Source organism: Nicotiana attenuata, unplaced genomic scaffold, assembly GCF_001879085.1.
Source record: "Nicotiana attenuata strain UT unplaced genomic scaffold, NIATTr2, whole genome shotgun sequence".
NCBI classification, from domain to species: Eukaryota; Viridiplantae; Streptophyta; class Magnoliopsida; order Solanales; family Solanaceae; genus Nicotiana; species Nicotiana attenuata.
This window is the reverse complement of record NW_017670486.1, coordinates 127,650-152,741: the sequence shown is the minus strand read 5'-3', so window position 1 is coordinate 152,741 and position 25,092 is coordinate 127,650. Positions and strand designations below refer to the sequence as shown.

At 40.6% G+C, this 25,092-nt stretch overlaps 1 protein-coding gene across 2 annotated transcripts; it reads right to left on the bottom strand.

The window, feature by feature from the left end:
- Window positions 1–19,764: 19,764 nt before the first annotated feature.
- LOC109240116 (putative hydrolase C777.06c) lies at window positions 19,765–25,092 on the bottom strand. Of its 2 annotated transcripts, none has more exons than XM_019406740.1 (12): window positions 24,822–25,092; window positions 24,483–24,610; window positions 24,258–24,370; window positions 23,621–23,662; window positions 22,399–22,454; window positions 22,172–22,248; window positions 21,277–21,396; window positions 21,019–21,098; window positions 20,859–20,922; window positions 20,705–20,755; window positions 20,542–20,590; window positions 19,765–20,217 (listed from the first exon to the last, which is right to left on the bottom strand). In XM_019406740.1, the coding sequence occupies exons 1-12, from the start codon at window positions 24,979–24,981 to the stop codon at window positions 20,099–20,101; spliced, it is 1,059 nt and encodes a 352-aa protein (XP_019262285.1). In that variant the 5' UTR covers window positions 24,982–25,092; the 3' UTR covers window positions 19,765–20,098. The 2 variants fall into 2 exon arrangements, with proteins under 2 accessions (XP_019262285.1, XP_019262286.1); XM_019406741.1 differs by having other exon boundaries at window positions 21,019–21,095.

The window sequence follows — 25,092 nt, the reverse complement described above, 5'->3', positions numbered from 1 at the left end:
CTTCTTTTTAAGTAGCTTCCACTTTCTACCTTTCACTTCATTATCATTCATCCTTAATTTTATTTTTTTTCAAAAGACAAACGTTGCAGAAATTTCTGACATACTACAGTCCATTTAGAGTATTTTTAAAAAAAATAAATGGATATGGTAGCTAGCTGCCTAACTTTGGTTAAATATAAACACGAGTAAAACATCGGATATGAGATAAATATATATCGTCTACCTTTATCCTCCTAATTAGTTACCTTAATTCTTATACTTAAATTTTTAATACTACTGATTGTTTTTTTGGTTTCGATTACCTTATTATCTTACTGTTGCTATTACTTTTTTTTTCATTATCGTATTTTTTTCAACAATATTATAACTATATGTTTTTACAGAGCCGAGAGTCTATCGGAAAAAACCTCTCTGCCTTCACAAGATATGGATAAAATCTGCGTACACATTATACTCCAAAGACCTTACTTGTGAAATTTCACTGAGTTTGTTATTTTTGCTGTTATCTACCTTTACCCTCTTTCCTCTTTCCCGACTTAAATCCTAAAACTGTAAGATAATTAAGCATTTAAGCTAGGGACATTTTAGCATTTCTTTCTTCTAGATTAATTTCAAAGATCCCCATAATATTAGCAAGAACATTTTCGAAACCAGTGTATGTATTGAAATACGTCTATAATTATTATTTTTACTTCACGGATCCCGACGGAAGTAAAACAGCTATCGACCTGGAAAACTGAATAACTTTCACGAGGTAAAAAGACTTCACACTGAAAAATCTACTGTGGTTTGATGACTAATAATGTACTATATCATCAGTTTAAGTAAACATGCACTATATAACCACCGGTAAAACAAAAAAAAATAGAGTGAATTATCTGTTATAACGGATTACACTATATATATTATACTTCTCCTGTCCCAATTTATGCGGAGGAATTCAAATTTAAAGAGTCAAAGACCGTAAATTCGGACATAAAATCTTTAGATTTTTTGAAATAAAATTTATATATTTGGAAACTACGTAAAAAGTACTATAAGTCACAATAATTAACAAATTAATATATCTAGAAGACATATGAAAAGATCACAACCAAAAAAAAAAACTCGCTTAACTCTCGAAATTGAACTCTGCCACATAAATTGGGACGGAGGGACTGAGAATTATTCCACAATCTCAAAAGCCGGGACTATCTGTTTAGGGATAATCCATGTAATTAAGGATTAGTTGGGACAATTACCAAAAATGAAAGAAGACACATATGCTAGCATATATATGAAGTAAACCCAACATAAAACAGCATGAATTATCATCTGTAGACATTCAACATGAAGTTTCATGTATAGACACTTTTATCAGTTAGATATATGAATCTCCACTGACTATGTAGCTCTGTATGCTAATAGTATACAAAATAATAACAACAACAACAAACTCAGTGTAATTTCATAAATGAGGTCTGAGGAGGGTACTGTGTACGTAGACCTTACCCCTACCTTATAGAGATAAAGAGGTTGTTTCCGATAGATCCTCGGCTCAAAGAACAGTGGAGATAAAGCAACCAAATAGCAAATAATAGTAACAACAATGTAATAGGCACTAATGACACAACATGTAATTATAAAGAATCGTGAATAAAAAATACAAAAATATTCCTAGTATTATTGGCCAATAGTATACAAAATTTTTAAAAAAAAATTAGAAATGCTCTATATTGTCTACTGGTTTATCTTTACAATGATTTTGTGAGAATTCTATGGTCAGGCACACATGGTAAAACTCGGTGTGGTAAATTCAGTATCTAAGATTATTTTATAAAATAAAGACCGTCTATTGTATACAGATCCTACTTTCTTTAATTAGAGATATACTAATTAGCATCTACAGAAGTTATGAGTGGAAATGAGCCTAATAACTGTACTACTGGAAAAAAAAAAAGCAGTTTGGTGTACTAAGTTCTCGCTATGCGTAAGTTCGAGAAAGGGCCGGATCACAGGAGTTTCCGCCGCCTCACCCTGCATTCCCGCAAGAGGTTGTTTCCACGGTTCGAACCTGTGACTCTTGGTTATATGACAACAACTTTACTAGTTACGCCAATTTTCCACCGTAGTACTTGTATAATTGTAATTTATAAATATCATCTTCGAGTTTTCAGGATTAACACTTAAAAAAGCAAAGTAAATAAAAAAACAATTAATATTTATTAAAAAATGAAACACAAGATTGTCTTATTAGGTAGTGTTCAAATTTAAAAATATGAACCACAGTTTACGAGGAAAAAAGTAAGGTAAAGTCGAATAAAATAATGGTATTGGTTTGTCATTATCTTGTTTATTCCTCAATGATTTAGTTTTGGAAATGGGATCTTGCTCTACCCAAAGTCTCAGACATGCTCTCCCAGCTCATTTCTCACTTTTAAATAGTAATATTCTGTATCTGCTTTATTTTTTAAATAAATAAATATTGTTTAAAAGGTGATCAGAAAACATAAACTAAGAGAAAAAGCTCTAATTATGTGAGCTCCCAGAGTGCTGCTCGTGTTGTTCTCCACACAAGTTTAATAGATTCCATAACTAATTTACTATCAGAGTGGACATCTCTTAAACAATTTATGTGCGTAGATTGAAAACAGAAAAAAAAAAAAAAAAAAAAAAAAAAAAAAAAAAAAGAAGAAGTCGGGTTCGATGTATTTGCATAGAGGTATTTTAAGTTATACAACAATAATACAATTAATATTTACATTTTCATTAGGTCTCCTAAAAGATATCTATTAGTAATTGTTATTTAAAAAATATGGCAAGTTACCTACTACCGCAAGTAAAAGTGATTTGACATTATAAAAAATTTTCGCCATCGGGAATATTAGATAAACTAAAAAATGAAGCCAGAGACAAGACAAGTGAGTATTCACTTAATTAGCTAGGAATTATCAAGGGGTGTGATAAGATGAATATGATTCCTCCATTATCAATCAAAGATTTATAGTTTGAGCTCTAGAAATGAAGAAATTCTTAATAGGGGCAATGCTTCCCCACAAGAGACCCTGAGGGCCCAATTGAGAATTAATCAGGTTAGTAAGCAGGGATGGAGCTAGAGTTTAGGTTACATATTCAGTCGAACATATAGCCCGTTTGGCCAAGCTGCAAAAATCAGCTTATTTTGAGAAGTGCGTTTTTTCAAAAGTGCTTTTCTCAAAAGTACTTTTGGTGAGAAACAGTTTGTGTTTGGCTAATTAGTTTGAAAAGCACTTCTGAGCAGCAATTAGTGTTTGGCCAAGCTTTAAAAAACTGCTTCTAAGTGTATTTTTCTCAAAAGTGCTTCTCAAAAAAGTGTTTTTGGGGAGAAGCTACTTTTTTCTGCTTCTCCAAAACTGTTTCTGCTTCTCCTCAAAAGCACTTTTTTTCCTTCCAAAAGCTTGGCCAAACACCTTAATTTTTGGCCAAAAGTGCTTTTGGCCAAAAACAATAGCACTTTTGGCCAAAAAGAAGCTTGGCCAAACAGGCTAATAGTAGCTTTAGGCCAAACTCTTTTTAAAGAAAGAACTCAAAGAAACTAGAATTCCGAATGTCGACTCTACTTTTGTTGGTAAATTTTAAATGTCAGAAAAAAAAAAAAAAAAAAAAAAAAAAAAAAAAAAGAGCAGCTCGGTACACAAGGACGCACACGTAGGGGTTGGGGAAGGGCCGCATCCCAAGAAGTGTGGTGTTGAAAGCCTACCTTAATGCAAATAATAGTGGTTATTTCCACCGGTCGAAACACTAACTGTATGGATCGAAATTAGGTCGAGTTTAGTGAATACAAACAGACGATATGAGGCCTAGCTCGAAACCAAGCACGGTCCAGTGGCGAGGAGTCGCCCAGAGAGAGAGGCCAGTGCCAAGGTCGAGTAGAGAACAAACAGCAGTAACGGTTAGATATTCCCAGGACTATGAATAGGAATATTCAAATAGAATATTCCCCCAATTATACTATTTTAGGGTTTTCTAGGAATATCCCTTATAAATAGGTAGAGAGAGAGAACATTTTGGGGAGCTTCCGGACTTTTATGAGGGAACATCTTGTAAAGGGTTGACTATCAAGAATATACAAAAAAGCTTGTCTTGTCTCCTCTGTTTGATTCCATTACTATACATTCCTCTTCTATTCACAAGATCCAAGAATACTTTGTTCATTTCTATAGTCTGTTGTCACACGCTATAGTCAGAAGAAGGAATCATCCATCTCATTCAACATTTGGGTGACAAATTCCTTCTTATTACATATAATGCCATTTGTCACATTTATTGCATGCTTTCATTCTCATATTTATTAATAGTCATTGAGCATTAACTTGGCATTCGTTGACTTGAATACGGTACCATCAAAGTTATTGAACTTCAGATCTGGGATTTATTATATTTAACTAGGATTCATCCTTTATCTATTTATTAAATTGATTTAACAAAAAGAACTTAAAAGTTTTTGGTCAAATAATTTGGCGCCGTCTGTGAGGAGGTCCTAGTTAAAAAGTTTAGTTTCTTCTAGATCTAAAAAAAATAACAACAAAAGCTTCCTTTTTCTTGTTTGCACAAGCTAACAATGGCAGGAAAAGGAGAGAAAAGACTGAAAGCAGTGATGGGTGTCACCACTAACCTCCTAGGCACCATCAACGAGGTGGACAGGGAAGACGAGGAGAATATGACGCCGAGTGCCTCACCCAGGCGAAGTGACTCACCTCCTCCTCAAGGGAGTGTAACCGCTTCACATGAGAAGGGAGACTCCACGTCCACGACAGAGGAAGCGCCTCCCGCAATAAAAAAGTTATTGGAGGCGTGGCTGACAAGTACCCTAAACAATATACTCGACAAACCCGCTCAAGGGGCGAGTAGGAACTCCGCACGAGTCGACAACCCAATAACCATCAACGAGCAACACGCTCCTCCCCCAACAGGTAACGCTCACACCGTTGTTAATGCAGGTAACGACACCATCGTAGCTATTCTGAAGAAAATGGAAGAAATGGAGAATGAGAATAAAGCGCTCCGCGACCAAATGAGAGAGCACCAAGAAAGGGTTGATAAGATACCAGGCGCCCCAAAACTTCTGCCAAAACGGGACGTCTGCCGGTTCGTGGAACAACCATACAGCGAGTAGGCAGCCTCACATGCCATACCCAAAACCTTCAAAGTGCCACCATATTTGAAAATATACGATGGCACAACGGACCCTGAAGACCATATTATTCATTACGTCACGGCGGTAAAAGGTACCGACCTCTCGAAAGTGCAGTTCCCGTCAATGCTGCTGAAGAAGTTCGGCGAAACCCTAACAGGGGGAGCCTTAACATGATACTCAGAATTAGCAGCACGTTCCATAATGACGTTCGAGGAAATGGCCGAGAAGTTCATCACCGCCCATGCCGAGGCCAAGAAAGCAGAAGCCAGAGTGAATGACATATTCGCCATCAAACAATCGCCTGGCGAAGGACTCGTAACTTCCTCGCCCGGTTCAACAGAGTAAGAATGAGCCTGCTAAACGTGTCAGAGGGGATGGAGGTAGCGGCCTTACAAAACGGGTTAAACAGGAACGGGTCGAGGGCGACCAGAAAATTATTAAGCAGACTAATGAAATACCCTCCCACTACCTGGGAAGAAATTCACAACGCTTACGGTGACGAGGTGAGAGCAGACGAAGACAACCTCAATGGTCCAACCCAACGGCTAACGACAGTACAAATGGAATCAAGGAAAGATCGTCGGGATGATGGCCGAAGAGATTACGCAGTTCCACGCCTCAATTGGAAAAGGCACCAACCGTACATTAGAATGGCCATCCCACTACCTCCCCGCCAAGCCGAAGGGACGTCCAGGCCATAAACGGGGACTCACTGAAACAAAAGAGGTATGCCTCCACTTTTATCTGCTCACAATTTTTGTGTTTCTCCTTCAGAAATAGTTTACGCCCTAGAGAAGCTCGGTCCCAAGGTAAAATGGCCACAAAAGATAAAGTCGGACCCGAATTCCAGAAAGTCGAATTCCCTCTGCGAGTTCCATTAGGAACGAGGCCACAAGACCGAGGATTGCATAGCCCTACGACAAGAAGTAGTAAACATGCTCCACAAAGGACATTTAAAGGAGCTGATGAGCGACCGAGGGAGAGCCAATTTCGCCCGTGGATGAGAACAACAAGGCCCCCCAAATTCACCCTCCCCCGCCCGCACCATCCAAATGATCATCGGCGGAGGTGACGAAGCAACAATCAACCATGTGAAGTTCACCACCACACACAAATTAAAGCGGTCGATCACCCAAGAACGTTATGATGACCTCGAAGACTGTATTATCTTCGATAAGTCAGATACCCACGGTTTGACCTTTCCTCATTTCGACGCTCTTGTCATTACTGTATGAATTTCAGATACCGATGTGAAAAGAATAATGGTAGACGACGGGAGCGGCGCGTGTATTATCCACCCTAGAGTTCTCACACAAATAAGACTCGAGGATAAGATAGTACCACGCTGCATAACACTAACAGGTTTTAACAATGCAGTTGAATGAACCTCCGGAGAGATAACATTGCCCGTTCTGGCCGGGGGCGTCACCCCTGGAAACAGCATTCCATGTCATGAACCAAGACACAGCCTACAACGCTATTATAGGGCGACCCTGGATACACGCCATGAGGGTCATCCTGTCCAGTTTATATCAGGTCATCAAGTTCCCTACCCCATGGGGAATATTCAGCATTCGCGGTGAACAACGCACAGCTCAAGAATGCTACCGTATCGCCCAAGACTGCACATACACTCAACAATTAAGAAGGAAGGACTCGGGAGCATAGCAATTACCAAAGTCGGGGCCCGAGTCTAAAGAACAAACAGACGTCGTCAAAGGCCCCGACGTCATGGAAGCCATAGGGTCAACAGTGGAAGACCTCAATCTCATCCAGCGAAACAAAAACGACCACAACACGAAACCCTACATCGGTTACAAACTCACATAACCATGTAAGTTCCATAAATTTTTAACTGACAATGCCGATCTGTTTGCTTTCTCCCATGCAGACATGCCAGGTATCCCGAAAGACATTGCAACACACAAGCTGAATGTCGATCCACTCTACCCTCCGGTACGACAAATCAGAAGAAATTTCAATACTGCAATCAACGAGGCCGTCCGCGAAGAGATAGAAAAATTGCTCGCCAGCGGTTCCATTCGAGAGTCAAAGTACCCCCAATGGGTCGCTAACATGGTCATGGTGAAAAAGAAAAATGGGAAATGGCGCATGTGCGTAGACTTCAAGGACCTGAACAAAGCATGCCCGAAAGACTCCTTCCCGTTGCCCCACATCGACCAGCTCATCGACGCAACAGCAGGGCACGAGTTATTAAGCTTCTTGGACGCCTACTCAGGCTACAATGAAATCCCCATGGAGGAGGAGGACCAGGAAAAGACCACCTTCATGCCGTTCGGGTTGAAAAATGCAGGTACGGCATGAAGTTGAACCCCAAAAAGTGTGCTTTCAACGTGACCTCGGGAAAGTTCCTCGGTTTTTTGATGTCGCAGAGAGGCATCGAGGTCAATCCTGACCAAATCAGGGCTATAGAGGGAATACCTGAAATTTTTACCAGCAAGAAACAGGTGTAGAAGCTGACCGGCCGTATAGCATCCCTGTCAAGGTTTATCTCACGATCCTCTGACAAATGCCACAAATTCTTTAACGTACTCAAAAAATACAACGGACTCCAGTGGAATTCTGAATGCATCAATGCCCTAAGAGAATTAAAGGCATACTTGTTCTCGCCCCCGTTACTTGCCAAGGAAGAACCTAGCGAACGTCTCTTAATCTACCTGGTCGTATCCGACGTCGCAGTAAGCGCAGTCTTGGTCCGTGAAAACAAAGGTACGCAATTCCCAATCTATTACATTAGCAAAACCCTGGTCGATGCCGAAACGAGGTATCCCCACCTCAAAAAACTGGCTCTAGTATTAGTCGTAGCTTCACAAAAGCTTAGACCCTATTTTCAATGCCACCCTATCTCGGTGGTCACTACCTTCCCCCTAAGCAGCATCCTACATAAACCCGAGCTATCGAGTATATTGGCCAAGTGGTCCATCGAATTAAGCTAGCACGATATAACATATCAGCCGCGAACAATGATAAAGTCGCAAATACTCGCCGACTTCGTAGCTGACTTCACCGCCAAAATAATGCCTGAGGCCGAGCAGGAAGCCTCCCGTACCTCCCCCAAGTTATCCGACCTATGGGTCCTATACACCGATGTTGCCTCCAACGCGTCAGGATCTGGAATGGGACCCGTTCTCGAGGTCCCAACAGGCGAAGTCATCTGCCAACCCATACGGTGTCCCGACATGACTAAAAATGAGGCCGAGTATGAGGCCGTAATTGCAGTATGGAGCACGGCGAGTCATCCTCCGATGTGACTCACAACTCGTCGTCAACCAAGCCACAGGGACTTTCCAAATCAAAGAACAGAGGCTACAAAAATATCAGGCAAAAATTCATATGCTACTTCCCGAGTTCGACGAGTGCCAACTCGACCAGATACCTCGAGTACAAAACATAGAAGCAGACTGTCTTTCCAAATTAGCAGCGACCATCAAGAACATAAGCGGAAAAGAAAACGTGGTCACCCTCTTCCATTCGTCAATAGACCAAATTAAGGTACGCAGTATAAACTTGACTTGGGACAGGCGCAATCGTATTATGTCATATTTGCAGGACGGAGTGCTCCCACCCGATAAAAAAGAAGCCAAGAAGCTTCGAATGCAGGTGGCCAGATACAGCATCATCAACCATGACTTGTATAAAAGAGCGTTTGGCGGTCCCTTGACGAAATGCCTAAGACCAAACCAGACTAGGCACATCCTCGAAGAAGTACACGAAGGCCATTGTGGAGCCCATACCGGCAATTGAGCCCTCGTTAGATGCCTCATACGAGAAGGCTATTACTGGCCCACCATGAAAAAGGAAGCTGCCGATGTAAGGCCCCGTAAAATTCTTCCTAAAACCGGAATATCGTGGTGCCAAGTTAGGAGAAAATGTTCGCAAAGTATGCATTTCAGCGGCTCATTATGCGGCCGCATAATCACTCTACGGGCCGCATAATGGCCGCAGAGTGAGGCAGTCTTTTGGGGTAATATCTGATATCATTTCGCGACCCCATTACGCGATCGCATACCCATTTCGTGGGCCGCACATTGATCGCATATTCGCCTTTGAGATTTGTATGTGGGAGTTCTGCAGCGCATTACGTGGCCGCAGAACAGGTCTGCGGACCGCAGACTGGTAGCAGACCGAGGAAGATAAATGCCAGGGGTTGAGGCCAATTATGCGACCCATTTGTGGACCGCAGAAGCATTACGCGGTCGCATATGCAACCGCATATCTGTGTCGGAGCTCCTATTTTCTTACTTTTAAACCCGACCCTACTCCGTTAAAACACCCATTTTTGACCATTTTGAACACATTTTCTGATATTTCTAGAGTGAGAGAGAGAGAGAGATAGAGAGTCCTAGAGGAGGGCCTAATCTTCATCAAATTGTTCTTCAATTATTACTTAAAACTTTGAAGATATTCAAGTGAAGCACCTAAGTATTCTTCCTAAGAGGTAATACTTCATCACCCCAGCTCTTAATTCCAAACATAGCTATAATGGGCCATTAGTGAGATAATTCATGGGGATGAGGGTGATTACATTGCATGCATGTGTTCTTAGAAGATGAGGGGGAATTGTAAATCAAAGATAGAGAGTTATGGGGAATGGGTTGGTGTAATCTTCCATAAAAGGACCATAAAACCTTAATGAACACATAATGTTTGATAAAATGCTCAAGTGAACTAGGATTATGATCATTTTCCTAATTATGGGTTCAATTGTGCTACATTGCTAAAATATATTGAAGTTGCGAACATTCCGAGACATTGTAGGAATTAAGGAAAGCTCAATTGAGGTATGTATGGCTAAACCCCCTTCTTCTTAGAATCGAACCCCTAGTGTTCATGTAATTGGTGTAAGTCCCTAAATTGATCATACTAGAATCGTTTGCCCTAATGTGTTGTATTGAAAGATTCATGTTAAATGATTGTTCTAAATGTTTATCATGTCGTTATACTATTCGAGAATGTGTTTAAAATGTGGAATATATGTGTTGAGAAAGGTCAAGAATTCATGTCAAGAATCGAATAAAGCTTGCTGTGCTAATTTGTATATAAAGCCTCCGTGTGATTAAGATTTTCCACGCTTTCCCCTTATGTATGCAATGCCTCATATGAGAGGCCTTATTGATGTGGATGATAATGTTATTCGAATGTATAATTTGAATTGTAAGATATGGCCAAGTGCCAAGAACAATTTAATAAATGAGGCTACTCGTGCCATGTAATGAAAGATGGGAAGGAAATGTGAATTGAGATGAACGATTGAAAGGATGATGTCTCAAGTAAGATGGCTTAGCCGATCGGGCCGTGATCGCACACCATGCCGCACACATGGTGGTAATTGTGCTGGATTGATTGATTGAAATTGTGGATATGGTTGATGTCTCAAATGAGATGACCTAGCCAATCGGGGTCAAGATCGGACACCGTGTAGGAACACGGTGGTATTGTGGATTGTGGTACATGGCACTGAGATTATCAACCTAATAAGATGGAAATTTAATCGGAAACTATGTGATCCGTACTTGAGGATTTTTGTATTTGTTTGAAGCTCTTATTGTACATCATGACTGTTTCCTCTATGTTTCATTGTTCATTCTATTAAGATTGATGTTTAGCTCTACATACTACTACTATTCGACAGTACTAGCGGCCCCTTTGCCGGGGGCGCTACATCTTTAAATGGATGTAGGTGGTTCCGTACCAGATAGTGTTGATCGCAGCTAGTGGCGTCCTCTTTCCAGCTGACTTGGTGAGCCCCACATTATTTCGGGGTCCTATACCTTTTGTATCTTATGTTCACCTTCTTATCATATTTTGAGGTACAGTCGGGGCCTTGTAGCCGACACTTTTGTAGCACTTTCTTTTGTATCTACTTAGAGGCTCCATAGACATTTATGTGGGTTGTATATGGGTGTTGGGAAGGTCAATGAATTATGTTGTGCTTTGGATTCCTATTCCACTAAATCGTAAGGTGTATGTGCTTTAAAACTTAACAATGATGTACCTAACGAATTGGCTTAGTAATGTACATGTATGATGTCCTATTGTCTAATTGATGAAATCATGTCTTCTCTTGATCGTAAGTGAGTCGGGTAGAAAGTGTCTAATAGGCTTGCTCGGCCGGGTTCACTCGGTTGAGCGCCGGTCACGCTCCCCGAGCTTGGGGCGTAACAGCCGACTTCGTTAGAAAGTGCGAACAATGCCAAAAATACACTCCAATGATCCACCAGGTGGGCGAGCACCTCCACTCAGTCACATCGCCTTGGCCATTCATCAAATGGGGGATGGACATCGTCGGACCCCTTCCAGCAGGACGAGGTAATATACGATTTATTTTGGTTTTATCTGACTATTTTTTCAAGTGGGTAGAAGCAGGTGCATTCGCCCAAATAGGCGAACAGGAAGTTATCACATTCATATGGAGGAACATCATATGATACTTCGGCATCCCCAAAGAAATCAGTTGTGACAACGGACCCCAATTCACCGGGAAAAAGACCGCCGAATTCTTCAAGAAATGGCACATCAAGCGAATACTCTCCACGCCTTATCATCTCGCGGGCAACAGTCAGGAGGAGTCCTCAATACTGAATATCATGAAGAAGAAGCTTGAGGACGCCAAGGGACTGTGGCCGGAAATGCTACCGGAAGTGGTATGGGCATAGCGCACCACGCCAAAAACAAGCACAGGAAAAACGCCATATTCACTAGTCTATGGGACTGACGCAGTAATACCAGTCGAAGTCGGGGAACCAAGTTTGAGGTACTCCAACGAGAGCGGACCAAGTAACGATGAAAGCAGAAAGCAAGACCTCGACGAAACAGATGAGCGAAGAGACATGGCCTATGTAAGAATGATAGCTCAAAAACAACAAGCAGAATGGTACTACAACAAAAAAGCCAAAGTCAGACCACTCAAGGTAGGGGACTATGTACTCAAAGCCAAAACACAAGCCAGCAAAGACCCACGGGAAGGCAAACTGGGAAACAATTGGGACGGACCATACAAAATCACGGCAACAACAAACAAAGGATCATTCCTACTACAAATAATGGATGGAAAACTACTACCGAACAAATGGAACGTCGCCCACCTCAAATACTTCAACTTCTGAAGACGGACGTCCTCCAAGTCATACTCTTTTTCCCTCACCCGAGTTTTGTCCCAATTGGGTTTTCTCAGGGAGGTTTTTAATGAGGCAACGAAGAGGGCGTCTCGAAGTTTAGGTATTAAGTTCATCGCCCTGCCTATCGACTACTTCTCTAGGCCGAGCGATGAAGGGACTAGATAGACTGGGACTCCCCAAATGTATGTACGGACCGAACAGAAATATGTAATATTCTCCAATGAATAAGCAAAGCAGTATGACATTCTTACACAACCCCAGCAAATTTACACATCATGCCAACGCAAAGGAAATGTACATTCGATTTCACTCGAATTACTTTCTAAGTCTACATCCGACTCACTCGAGTTATTTTCTAAGTCTACTTTCGACTTCGCTCGAATTAACTTACATTCGACCTTGTTCGAATCGATCTACATTCGACCTCGTTCGAACCAATCTACATTCAACCTCGCTCGAATTAACTTACATTCGACCTCGCTCGAATCAACTTAAATTCAACCTCGTTCAAATCGATCTACATTCGACCTCGTTCGAATCAATCTACATTCGACCTTGCTCGAATTAACCTACATTCGATCTCCCTCGAATTAACTTACACTCGACCTTGTTCGAATCGATCTACATTCGACTGACCGAATGCCAAGGACTTTCTCACAAAAAAGAAAAAAGAAAGAAGAGCCGAAAATACACAGCAAAAGACAACTGTTCCATTTCTATCATTCCATTCCAATACATTTTACAAAGGGCTTGAAAGACGCCCCCACAAAAAGAAAATAGAAAAACACAAAAAAAAGCAAAAACCAAGCACAAAGACTTCACACCGCATCGTACCCCCCCCCCCAATCACAAACGTCACCGGCATACTCATCGTTCTACCAAGGGTCAGAGGCAAGCCCATCTAAGGCATCTTTATCATCATCCCCACCGGGCGTACCAGGATCATAACCACAGGGTTCACGAGCTGCACGTGCCTTGACACGAACATCCTCAAATTCTGCCTCGAAAATCTTTCAAGCCGTATTTAGAGACCTGTATATGTCAAGTTGGGCATTAGAATGAATCCACATTTCATACAACTCCCGTGACATACCGGGATCAGCAGAAGTATGAGAAGTAGACGGCTGGGCCTGTTGTTGCGCCTTCTCGGCTCTTAGGGCGACAACCTGCTCATTCAGCTCAGACAGCTCTACCTTCAATCCCCCAATCCGCTCCTCAAACCCTGCCTCCTTGAGCGCCGAAGTTTCCGCCTTAGTAGCTCGCTCAGACCTGCAAACACGGAGGGTGCCCCCTAGGGCTGCCGCCTCCGCCACAGCGGCCATTCTGGCTTTCTCAGCTCAGCCCAACTCTTCGACCCCGGTGCTCAACTCACCCATCAAATTGATGGCCCTTGTTTCACTCTGCTTGATCTCGACCCTTAAAGACGCTACCTGCGCCTGAAGATCAGTATTCTCGGCCATCACTCCCTTGCTCACCTCGAGCTCATCCTCCTTAGCCCTCAGCGCCCCCTCAAGCACGCTGCATCTGCCGATGGCCCTCATAAGCTCCTCGTCCTTCTCCCTCATCTCCTCATCCTTCTGCTTGATCCCATCGCGAAGCATCTGAAACTGGCCGTCCCTGCTAAGCAAGTTGACTAGCGTTCGGTGCTTAGAACGGTACTCTATGTACTTGGATACCATTTTCTTGGAGAGGGCCGTCCTTCGCTCTTCCCGCCGATCACGCTCAATCACCATGATGAGGGTCTGACACGCAAAAGAAGACGGGTCAGCGGAAGTAACTACACATACGAAATGAACTAACTTAACATGGGAAAATCAAGCTTACTCTCAAGGCCATGCCAGATATACCCAACGACAAATCCACATCCTTCAGCGTCTGAAGTGTCTTGTTCTCAGAATCCGCGCACAGAGGAGCGAAGGCCAACACCGCCCGTTCCGAGTTGGCCAAGAGGTCATAATCTATAGGGATGACTATATGCCGATCAGGCCCATTCGTCCATATCTCCACTCGGGTGAACCTATCCTCAAAAGCTCGTACCTCCTCAGGGTCGACATCGGAGCCCGATCCATCATCTTCTACGAGGATGGTTTTATCCCTTCCGTCCGCTGATGATGAACCGACCCTGGCTATTCGTGAAAGCTCCCCTCTATCGTAGGTCCCTTCAACCTCTGACGGCCTTTCCTCCGTGACGGTAGCCGGCGTGGGAGAATTCTCAATGCCTAGTAAGGGCGCCGCCTCCGCATCCCAAAACAATAGGCCTTTCCGGCTCGGCATCAGTAGAACCGACCTTCCAATCTCCACCCTCTGCCTTTTCCTAGGTACCGCCTCCTCCTCGTCATGAGATGACTCGTCAATTAGGTGCAAGACGCGGTGATCCGAGGTCTCAGCCGACATAACAGCTGCCTGTGGGGCGGAATCGCCCAACGGCGGAGCTAGAGTTTGACCCTCTCGTACAGACTCAGCCAGTACAAATTGCATTCCAGCCGAAGCGACTGCCTGGCGGAATGCGGGCACCGGAGCCTTCGCTTTCTTGGAATCTCGCCGACCTAGCGCAAAAAGAAAATCATGTTAAAAAAAATGACAAAACGGTGATAAGCTATAACGAAAACGAAAGGGTTATGGAAATAAGAATCAGACTTACTAGTCGAAGGCATGGACCCGAACTGCCTGTTAAAGGATGCCCAGTCACAAATTCCCACAGTATGAGGCAAGACGCAAGTTACCCAGTCTTCGATATCAAGAAGAACCAAGGAAAATGGACGCCTATCAACTGAAAGTAGAAAGACATGAGCAAGTCAGAAATAAAAAGAGGGGGGGATAAACAAAATATATGACAGACGGTAAAAGACCCTTACGGTTGAAGTTCCACTGCTCGGGGAACCGGGCTGGGTCCGCCACTACGTGCTCGGTCTTGACGAAGAAGTAACTGCACCAGAAACGGCGATTCGCCTTATCATCCACCCTCGTCACTAATCCTTTAGTCCCACGGTGACGGAGATAAATCAGCGTTCCTCTGTAGAAACTAGGCGAGAAGAGATGCAGCAGATGACGGATGGAGACTTCGCAGCTGGCCGGCTCTGCGAACTTCGCCAACATCAAAAAGACTTTCTATAAGTAAGGGGAAAGCTGTGCCGGGCAGACACCATAAAAGCGGCAGAACTCCTCAGCTAGTGGGGGAAGAGGAAGAGAGTAACCCACCAAAAGTGGGTAGGCGTAAAAAGCGCAACACCTAGGCCGGTGAACTTGTATCGCGTCGTTCCCCGCCGGAACAATATCGACGTGAGCAGGAATACAAAATTTAGATCGTAAGGCAGATATTTGTTTCGACCCCATGACTGATATTACCTGCTCAGGAGCAGGGGCGAGCTTTTTTGGGAAGTCATTTCTGACCGACGGGTTTCGAGGAACAACCTCCTCCACGGTGGAAAAACTTTCGTCTTCCGCAACCGTGGGTTCACCGCCACCGGAAGGCATGGCTACCAATAAAGGGGTGGCATCGGAGACTATGTCAGAAGTGTGAGGGGAGTTTGTCATTTCTGCAGTAACGTGTATACAGTAGAGCCAGAAGGAGAGTATCAACAGGAAAAGAAACCAGAAGCTAGAACTGAAAAGTAGGAGGAAATCGGAGACAAGGGTTAGAGAAGAAGCAGAAGAACAAGCAAAGTGCAAATGGAATATGAAATGCGAAAAGTTTCATTTTTTAATCTCCCTTCCTCTGATTATAAGATATTGTGGCGTCAAAATCGATGCAAGAAGCTTTCATTAACACCAAAATCAAAGCAACAGATGCACTGGAAACAACGTATTGCATCGGAAAGATGCGTACTAATGACGCGCGTGGACATGACATCATCCTATGTTAGCCACGCCAACCACCACCTTTGAGCCGATTCGTCAGCAATTCGACATCGACCAATTCAGCTCATTCACCATGGCGGAATGTCTTGTGATTAGATGTAGATAAAATACCCTCATCGAGGGCTCCCAAGAAGACGACCTCAACAAGCGGAGGGACTAACTGTCTGGGTCGAAATTAGGTCGAGTTTAGTGAATACAAACGGACGAGCTGAGGCCGAGGTCGAAATCAAGCACGGTATAATAGCGAGGAGTCGCCTAGAGAGAGAGGCCAGTGCCAAGGTCGAGTAGAGAACAAACAGCAGCAACGGTTATAATATTCCAAGGACTATGAATAGGAATATTCCATTGAATATTCGGTCAATTGTACTTTTTTAGGGTTTTCTAGGAATATCCCTTATAAATAGGTATAGAGAGAGAACATTTGGGGGAGCTTCCGGACTTTTATGAGAGAACATCTTGTAAAGGGTTGACTATCAAGAATATACAAAAAAGCTTGTCTTGTCTCCTCTATTTGATTCCATTACTAAACATTCCTCTTTTATTCACAAGATCCAGGAACACTTTGTTCATTTCTCTAGTCTGATGTCACACGCTATAGTCAGAAGAAGGAATCATCCATCTCATTCAACATTTGGGCGACAAATTCTTTCTTATTACATATAATGCCATTTGTCACATTTATTGCATGCTTTCATTCTCATATTTATTAATAGTCACTGAGTATTAACTTGACATTCGTAGACTTGAACACGGTCTCGTACCATCAAAGTTATTGAACTTTAGATCTGGGATTTATTACATTTAACTAGGATTCACCCTTTATTCATTTATTAAATTGGTTTAACAAAAAGGACTTAAAACTGTTTGGTCAAACAGTAACCCTATAAGTTATACAGAGATAATTTTACCATTGCTTCAAAGCTGACAAATTTCAAATATCTGGTGATTAAAGAAAATAGAGATGTAGGGAAATCACGAAGGGAGTTCACGAGGAGGCAAAGGGAAAAGAAATGGGTCCATAGCTAAATTATTGAGGAATTACAGGACCCACGAAACAGAGCTGTATATAAATCATATTATGCATGACAGCAAGAGATGATAGAATAGAAGAGATGAGTGTCAATTTGAGAGACAATTCGGGTTACGCAGAAAGAGTTAGGAAACAACTGCATAGAGACAATCCAAGAACCCCGATAACGATGTGCACATGAGCTTTCCCATTTTACTGTCCACAATTTTTGGGGAATAGCATAATTCGGGTATATAATATAAGAGGAAATTATTGCAAATAACATATGGGTATTGACACAAGAGGAAATTACATGTAGATGCAAGCAAATTTTTGTTTCCCTTCAATTCCATTTAATACCACTAGCGGAGTCGAAAATTTATACAAAGAGATCAAAAAAATACTTGAATTGTCACACTTGGAATCTACTTAAGCAATTTTTGAATTTCATTCACCATTAGTTCTTAAACACGCTTCATCTTTATGAGAGGGTGGTAATAAAAAAAGAAAATAAAATTCAAATTTCTTCGTATCTGTCTAAGTTTTGGTGGACAGAGTTATATGGTACTCTGAGACAAATCTATGTGTAACCTTGCGGGGTCACTAGACCTCCTAAACTTCGGTAGAAATCCTGTATATGTATATGTGTTTAACTAACCCCCTAAATTTCGGTAGAAATCCTGTATATGTATATGTGTTTACCTTGAAAATGGTTAATATAAATTACTTAACACCATGAACAGTAAAAGCCTTTAGGGTATACTTATTGAGTAGGATACTAGCGTCCCCGTCGCATTAAAATTTTGAATCCGCCTCTATCGGTACTTATGATGATGGAAGATAATATGTATCACGTAAAATTAGTTGAGATACGTACAAACGGTGAGGACAATACAATTATAAAAATAAAATAAAATAAAACTTCGAAGCGTGTGGGTGATGATAAAAGGAAATTGCAGACCGTCATATGGGTGAAATGAAAGAAATGCAGTGAGACGACTTTCAACACAAAATTAAGTTTTTCGTAAAAGGGAGGGTCCGATGATGTGGACTAATGAGCAGACTGGACAGTACACGTAGTAGCGCGTGGGCCGCGTGCAGTATTCCCGTTTCAAACCTCATGCAAATTGCGTCCGTATAGGCTGTCTTTTTCTCGGCTTAGTTTCCTTCTCTTTTTTCCTTTTTTGGTTAAGCAAAAATAAAATTTGAATTGTTTTAAATTAAGTTTAATAGAACACTTCAATCATGAACTAGTAGAAATTAACTAAATGAATTCTCACTATTTATGTTGTTTTATTTAAATTTTTCGTAGTCCAATAATATAAAATGTTAGTTTGTCAAGCAATAAACGTTTTCTACATTTTTTTGTAGCGTATAATTCTTCGACACACTATAGACTGATAGCAAATGTTGAACCTTAAGCAAACCTACTAACATGATGAAAATATAATTTCAACTATTTCATGTAACCAGTATAAATGTTTTCCTTCTGTTGTAGTATATCCTATTTTATTTGGTTTGCATGGATTATAAGAAATGGTAAGTAATTGAAAATTTTCTTCCATGTGAGTATAAGCTTACTTGGTCCCTGTTTAAATAAATCACTTCACGGTTTCTCATTTTATCTTCTATGGTGCACAAAGCATTTCGCATTCACGCAGGATCCGAAAAACAGCCGTATCCGTAGGGGTGTGATATAGGTAACCTACTTTAATACAAGCATAATGGCTGATTACACGGTTTAAACCACAATCTACTAGTGAAAATATATGGAGTTTGAAATAAGGTCAAGTACTGCATCATTCTAGGTAGAGAGCAGGGCATAAGAGAACAGAAGAGCTTTTACAGGTACAGGCCACAATGGGGATGAAGTTAGCGCACAGACCCCTCAAGTTGACCACTTTGCACCCCATGCTTATCGAAAAAGGGAAGTACCAATACTCAATAATTCCGTCTAAGATGTTGACTCCAACTTGTCGTGTTTAGAGATAAGAAAAATTGTCATTTGCCCTGGCTGCTCATTTTGAACTTTCCACACCCTCCATTTGTTTTTCTAATATTAATATTTTGTAATAAGCGTGCACCTCGATTATTTTCACGTGGCACCTGCTATATCCTATCAACACAAGTATTAGATAACTTTGTTCAACCAAAGCTTTAACATATGGGAAGAAAAACATCTAATAGTATTTTTTACCTCCATGGTATTTAAATTTGAAACATCATGATTTTCGACTCATTTTATTGACAGCTAGACCACATCTTGAAGATTCCACACCGTCCATTTGTTATTTTCTTCTTTAGTCCTTTTCTTCACCTCCAATTATCTATATATTACTCTCTTTTCAATTTTCAAGCTATGTTAAACTTGTATTCACGTTTCAAAATACCAGGATTTGATAATTCCAAAATCTGCAACTTTACTTATGACCCTTTCATCATTACTAAACAAAACCCCCAGACTCTAAATCGCTGCTTAAATAGAGTTAAAAATACCAACAATTGAGAAAAGAAAGATAATTGCATAATGTCAGTATGTCATGGAAGAAGACACATCGGAGTCAAGACCATGTTGTATGCTGACGAATAAAAGAGACAAAACGAATATGAAGGAATTCCAAATTATGAAGAGGCGGAGCCATGATTTGAAGTTAATGTGTTCGGCATCCATTGGATGCAAATGTATATTGCTCCCGATAGACTTAAAAATCCTAAATCAATCTTTCGATACAAGTAACATCTCCAATTTGTGCTTGTAAATTGTTTTGGTAAGCAAAGGCCAACTGTTGTCCTGCTATACCATTGAAACTAAAATATGATATTCATAGGCACGAATTGGCGAGACTTCACATCAGCCCCAAAAATTGTGATGCAAACTCCTGAATGATCGATTTATTCAGAAAGAATAGCCAGGTTTGTCGAGTAAGACCTAAAAGCCTACAAGCTCACTGGCACTCGAAGCCCATCGTAGCTAAGCTGCACATCAATACCTTCCGTCTCCCTTAGTTTCAGTAGCCTTTCATTTACTACTTCATGATCCATGAGATGCATCATGCCTACACATGATATTAAAACAGGCGCTCCTTAGCTATGAAGTTCTTACTTCTTAATGTGCATCAAGAATCAATTATAATATTATTATTAGTCATTCATCAAGTAATTTATATAACCATAGTATAATGTCTCAAAGACATTCCAAAACTCCAGTATTAGAAGATAAGTAAGGTCTAGAATCCACAAACACAAGGAAACGAGTATATGAAGGACCAGCAGTTAAGAAGATAAAAATAAAATAGAAAACGGAAGAGCCGACTTACAACTGCATATCTACTGAAAAGGAAAAAGGAAAGATGAAATAGAAACAGAAAGAGCCAACATACCAGTGAAAAGTGTTCGTTTCGGTTTGATTTTCCGCACTTCCTCCAGAGCCTTCAAATGTTATCGTGGAAATGTCAATGAGAAGAAATGTAATCAGTCAACTGTTAAAATCTCTACTGACCACTGTCCGCAGAAAAGAAAAGGATACAAAAGATTAGAGCTCACCCTTGGAAGTCCAAAGTGTGTGGAGGATGATCTATCTGGCCGCAAAGCATCCTAAAAATGTCGGGAAACATTGCTTAGTTAGTTTAGCATTTATCCTTAACCAATTGCTGGCTAAAGGAAAGCAGAGTTCAAAGGAAGAGAGAGAAAGACCAACCATGATAAGGAGTTCACAATCCTTTAGAAGTGGGTAAGTTTCTTCTGGTATATCGCTTACATCACTAGAAAAGCCAAAGCAGGGTAGGGAGAAAGAAAACATTAGTGGCTAATATTGCTGCCTGCTGCTAAAAACTTCAAAGCAAGAGAATAAGGTTTACCTGATATAACAGGTATCCCCAAATCGAAAGCCTAAAGAACGATAACCAGAGCCATGCCACACCGGCAAAGGAATTATCTGCTAGGGAAACCAATTGAAACCATTAAGCATAATAATGAAGAAAGCCATGATAACTAGCCATTTCAACTTATTATGAGCAAAATGTTTTAGTAAAAATAAAAAGGGATGCTATTAGAGAAAAATTATTAGTGAATGCAACTATAAATCAACTAGTAGAGTGAAAGTAAAGAGCCCCAACCTCAAGATCGTGTACAATGAATGGATCTTCCTTTATGATGTTAAATTGCAACTCTGAGACTGCAGCTCCCGGTATGATACCACTTTTGTCTACCAAATAATAGTGGGTTTTCTTCATCACCTAATGAATGAAAGAAATTTGTGCACATTCTGAGCTAATAAAAATAACAATTTCTGAAGCAAGTTACATCAAATCAAGCATGTCACTATCTCAAAGTGGCAGAACACTACTGGCGAACTTTAAGTAAAATGTAATAACTTTTGAGAAATTCTATCCAGTAGCTGAAAAAAATATCTTTACAGCAAACAGATATGCCGTCCAGCATTAATTTTTTTTTTTTGTTTGGTTTTCCACCTGATGCCCGGTAATCGATTGGGGCCAGACTGATCTGTATTTGTGCCACGTATGGCCCATTGAGGGGGAAGCGATCCCTACAAGGAATTTTTCCATTCCCAGGGCTCGACCCCGAGACCTCAGGCTAAGGGTGGAGGGATCCCATCCATTTCACTACAGCCCTTGGTGATCCAGCATTTAATGTTTGTTGCACAGTCCCTACAACCAATCTTTAAGTAGTTTGAACAATTTCAACTAGTACTTGAATAACTATAAATCAATTGTGCATTTTTGCAATCTAGTCATATATATAGAACCTTCAGGAGAAGTTCTCTGTTTAATATTTTATGAGTTTCCTTGAACTTGCACTGCTCTAATTTGCTTGCTTGTACACAGTATTATCAAGGAAATGAAAAAGGATGAATGAATTCAATTCAGTAATCACTCAGCTTACTGAGGGATGCTAACAATGTAAAGATGCATTATCATTTCGTAGCACAAATGTTCATTGTATAATAATAGAAATCAAGAACTGCATCTTATGAATTTCAGAAGAACTGACCTCAAAGTCACGACTGGCCACATAAATAGGAATGGAAGGTTGGACATTGTTAGTCCAATCGCGAAGATCATCCAAACCTGCATAATAATTATCTTCATTTATTGGAGCACATGCAATTTGCATAGATATAGAGAAAGGAGGACCTTGGGGAGGGGGTTATGCAGGGAATGTACAGGAAAAGGCATATCCACATTGCACTAAGCATCACAAGTGATTTTATCAGAGACCTCCAATTGCATCAGCATGAGAATGAGTTATAATGACCGCGTCAACTGTTCTTATCCTGACACAGAAGAACTAGTCACGAGTAAGGCATACGGATCATAAGCAAAAAGTTATGAACATTCTTTTTTCTTCATTAGAAGGCAGATGAGTTAATACTATCAGATATCCAATAAATGAAAGGAAACAGCAGAAGGAAACAATTAATCCTAGAAGAATAATACTGAAATTCTGTTGTCTAGACAAGTTAACTCAGTGAGTCCAAAATGTTCTTCAAACTATATCTTGAAACAAGCTTATATCGTTGCTTATATGCAATCAGGTTCACTATCACAAATTTATAAGTCCTTCCATGATATACTTAGGACGAAATAGACATTTTGTTCTATATGAAATACTAAGCAAATGAAATAATAGCACTATCACATTGTTTCCAGCATCACCTACTAATGCTCGCATGTACTCTTCATGCACACAATAGGTCATGAAAAGCTTCTATCAAATATCTTAAGCAATAGTGATAGAAATATGACACGAGAAGAGTTCATATCCAAAGTTTTCAGCACTTCCATTAGCAAATGTGACACACAAAGTCTTCCTAGCTACAAGGTTTTCTTACATGGCAGGGAACAATAAGAGTTATTTTAAGACATTCCTTTTTTCTCTTTGATAAACAAAAGAACTAGATATGAAATCTTATAAGAGTGTTATAAACCTTTTAATTGACACATATTGAGCCAAAAGGCAATAAAATCCCATCTTGACATGCTAGAAGAAGCAAACTGTGTCATCACTCAAGAATAATGACAGATTCAACAAAAGAACCATAGTTTATGGTAACTGATTGAGCGGGATTTATGACATGCTGATCCATTGATGTGATTAGGAATAGAACTGTCTATGTGGTGACACAGAGCAGCATCAAGATAATCACAATTATCTATAACATGTGTCGGTTCTAAGGGTGAAGCTTTTGCTATAAAGATCCTACCTATCTACTTTCCCAACAAGGTCCAAAATGAAGTACTCCTAACAAAAAGCAGAAGAATGAGTCACCCAAGACTGGAATCTAGGAGGTTGACGCATGTAGCCTTAACCCTTTATGCAAAAAGATTCTTTTGCTGTTTCATACTAGTAGCTGATGAAGTTTATCCACTTAACACAGATAATATCAGTCATCACATACATTCACAAAGTAATAGATGAGGCCAAGTGCAAGAGACTTACCCATATGCAGGAAACCATCTCAGAGCACTATGGTAGAAGAACCTGGATTGCACAAAGAGAAACTGCTCTTAGACAACAACACTCAGAACCAATAGATTTTTGTTTTTCCCACAATTTTATCTGTTTTTCCGGATAACTTTAGGGTTAGACAAGATGATGCTATGTAAGCATGTAGTTGAATCAAGGTTGACCAAGTTGACTGAACAACTTAGTTCAAAATACTACCTCCACTCCAAATTAAACATCAACCACAACAACAACTAAGCCTCAGTCCCAAACAAGTTGGGCCCTGCTATATGCATCCTTACTAACCATGTTACTCCATATAAACTCATCTCATGCCAAGATTATACAAAATAAAATTAATAGTAGAGTAAAAATAAGAAGTACTAGAAGTTCTTATACTTTCTACTAATGTACAAATCTCTGAAAGGATAAACAATCCTAGAAAAGCATAGGACGTAAAGTTCAAGTGCTAACATGATTAAATTCCAAATTTAACATGAACAATAAAATTATGAATTATCTCAAAATGGAAAAACCATTGAAACACTAAAGAATTTACAAGCTATCATGATTCAAAATTGATCTCAATCACCATTCCTAACTATTGCACTTTAAAGTCTCTCTGACATACTTGCCAACATCGATAAGGATGTTACAGTTTCCAGAGGGCCTGGTGTGACGAATAAGGATGCCGGTGTTCAGTCTCCTATTTCTGTTACCCGGTTCATTAGCTTTTGCGCACACCTGTAATAGGACATTAAGAAGTTCATATAAATCAACCACTTATTTTAATTCAGCAAATACTTTTAACCCTCTAAGATGCTACATAAGCAAAAAGTAGTTTTTGCAGTCTTACAGGGCATGTCTTCAAGGGATTAGTGAGGCAGCTCACACGTGGAATTCCTTCACTTGTTCCTGTTCCTATAAATATTATTTCAGATTTGTGTGTAGATACCTCAGTTCCAGTTTGAGAACTTGCAGTACCTGTAACGTGAAAAAAAATTACTGTCAAGTGAGAGGATTCTTATTACTACAATTCAGTTATAATTAAAGCTCAATTTCAGTGAAACAAATTTTCTCGGTTTGCTTCTCTTTATGGAAGATCAGCAGAAAAAAATAACTACGGTAATCAAACAAACGCTCAAGGAGTTATTGAAATTAACCATAGTCTATATTTATAGAAAAAAATACTTACTAGAGTGAAGAGAAGCTGTGAGGACGCGTTTGAATTGAGAAACCCCTTGCTTTGATATTAAGATTGACTTGTTATTGGTGAAGGAAAATTGGCGGGTGGAACGGGCGATAGAGAGAAGTGTATAGGGAGGAGGACAAACAATTCCTAGAAAGACCGCCATCTACACTTAATAGGAAGTAGTAACCCGCTGCTTATGCTTTTGAGATTCCGATGTAATGCCGGCAACTAAACTCCCCGCACCGGCTTCGGTTCCGTTCCACTGTTTGTTTGA

What these genes read in the sequence shown, in the direction of transcription:
- LOC109240116 (XM_019406740.1), bottom strand. Translation starts at nt 24,981, where the DNA reads ATGGCGGTCTTTCTAGGAATTGTTTGTCCTCCTCCCTATACACTTCTC. An exon ending in CACAGCTTCTCTTCACTCTA is followed by an intron (nt 24,611 to 24,821) that starts GTAAGTATTTTT and finishes TTCACGTTACAG; the next exon opens with GTACTGCAAGTTCTCAAACT. An exon ending in TCATGCTGATGCAATTGGAG is followed by an intron (nt 22,249 to 22,398) that starts GTCTCTGATAAA and finishes ATTATTATGCAG; the next exon opens with GTTTGGATGATCTTCGCGAT.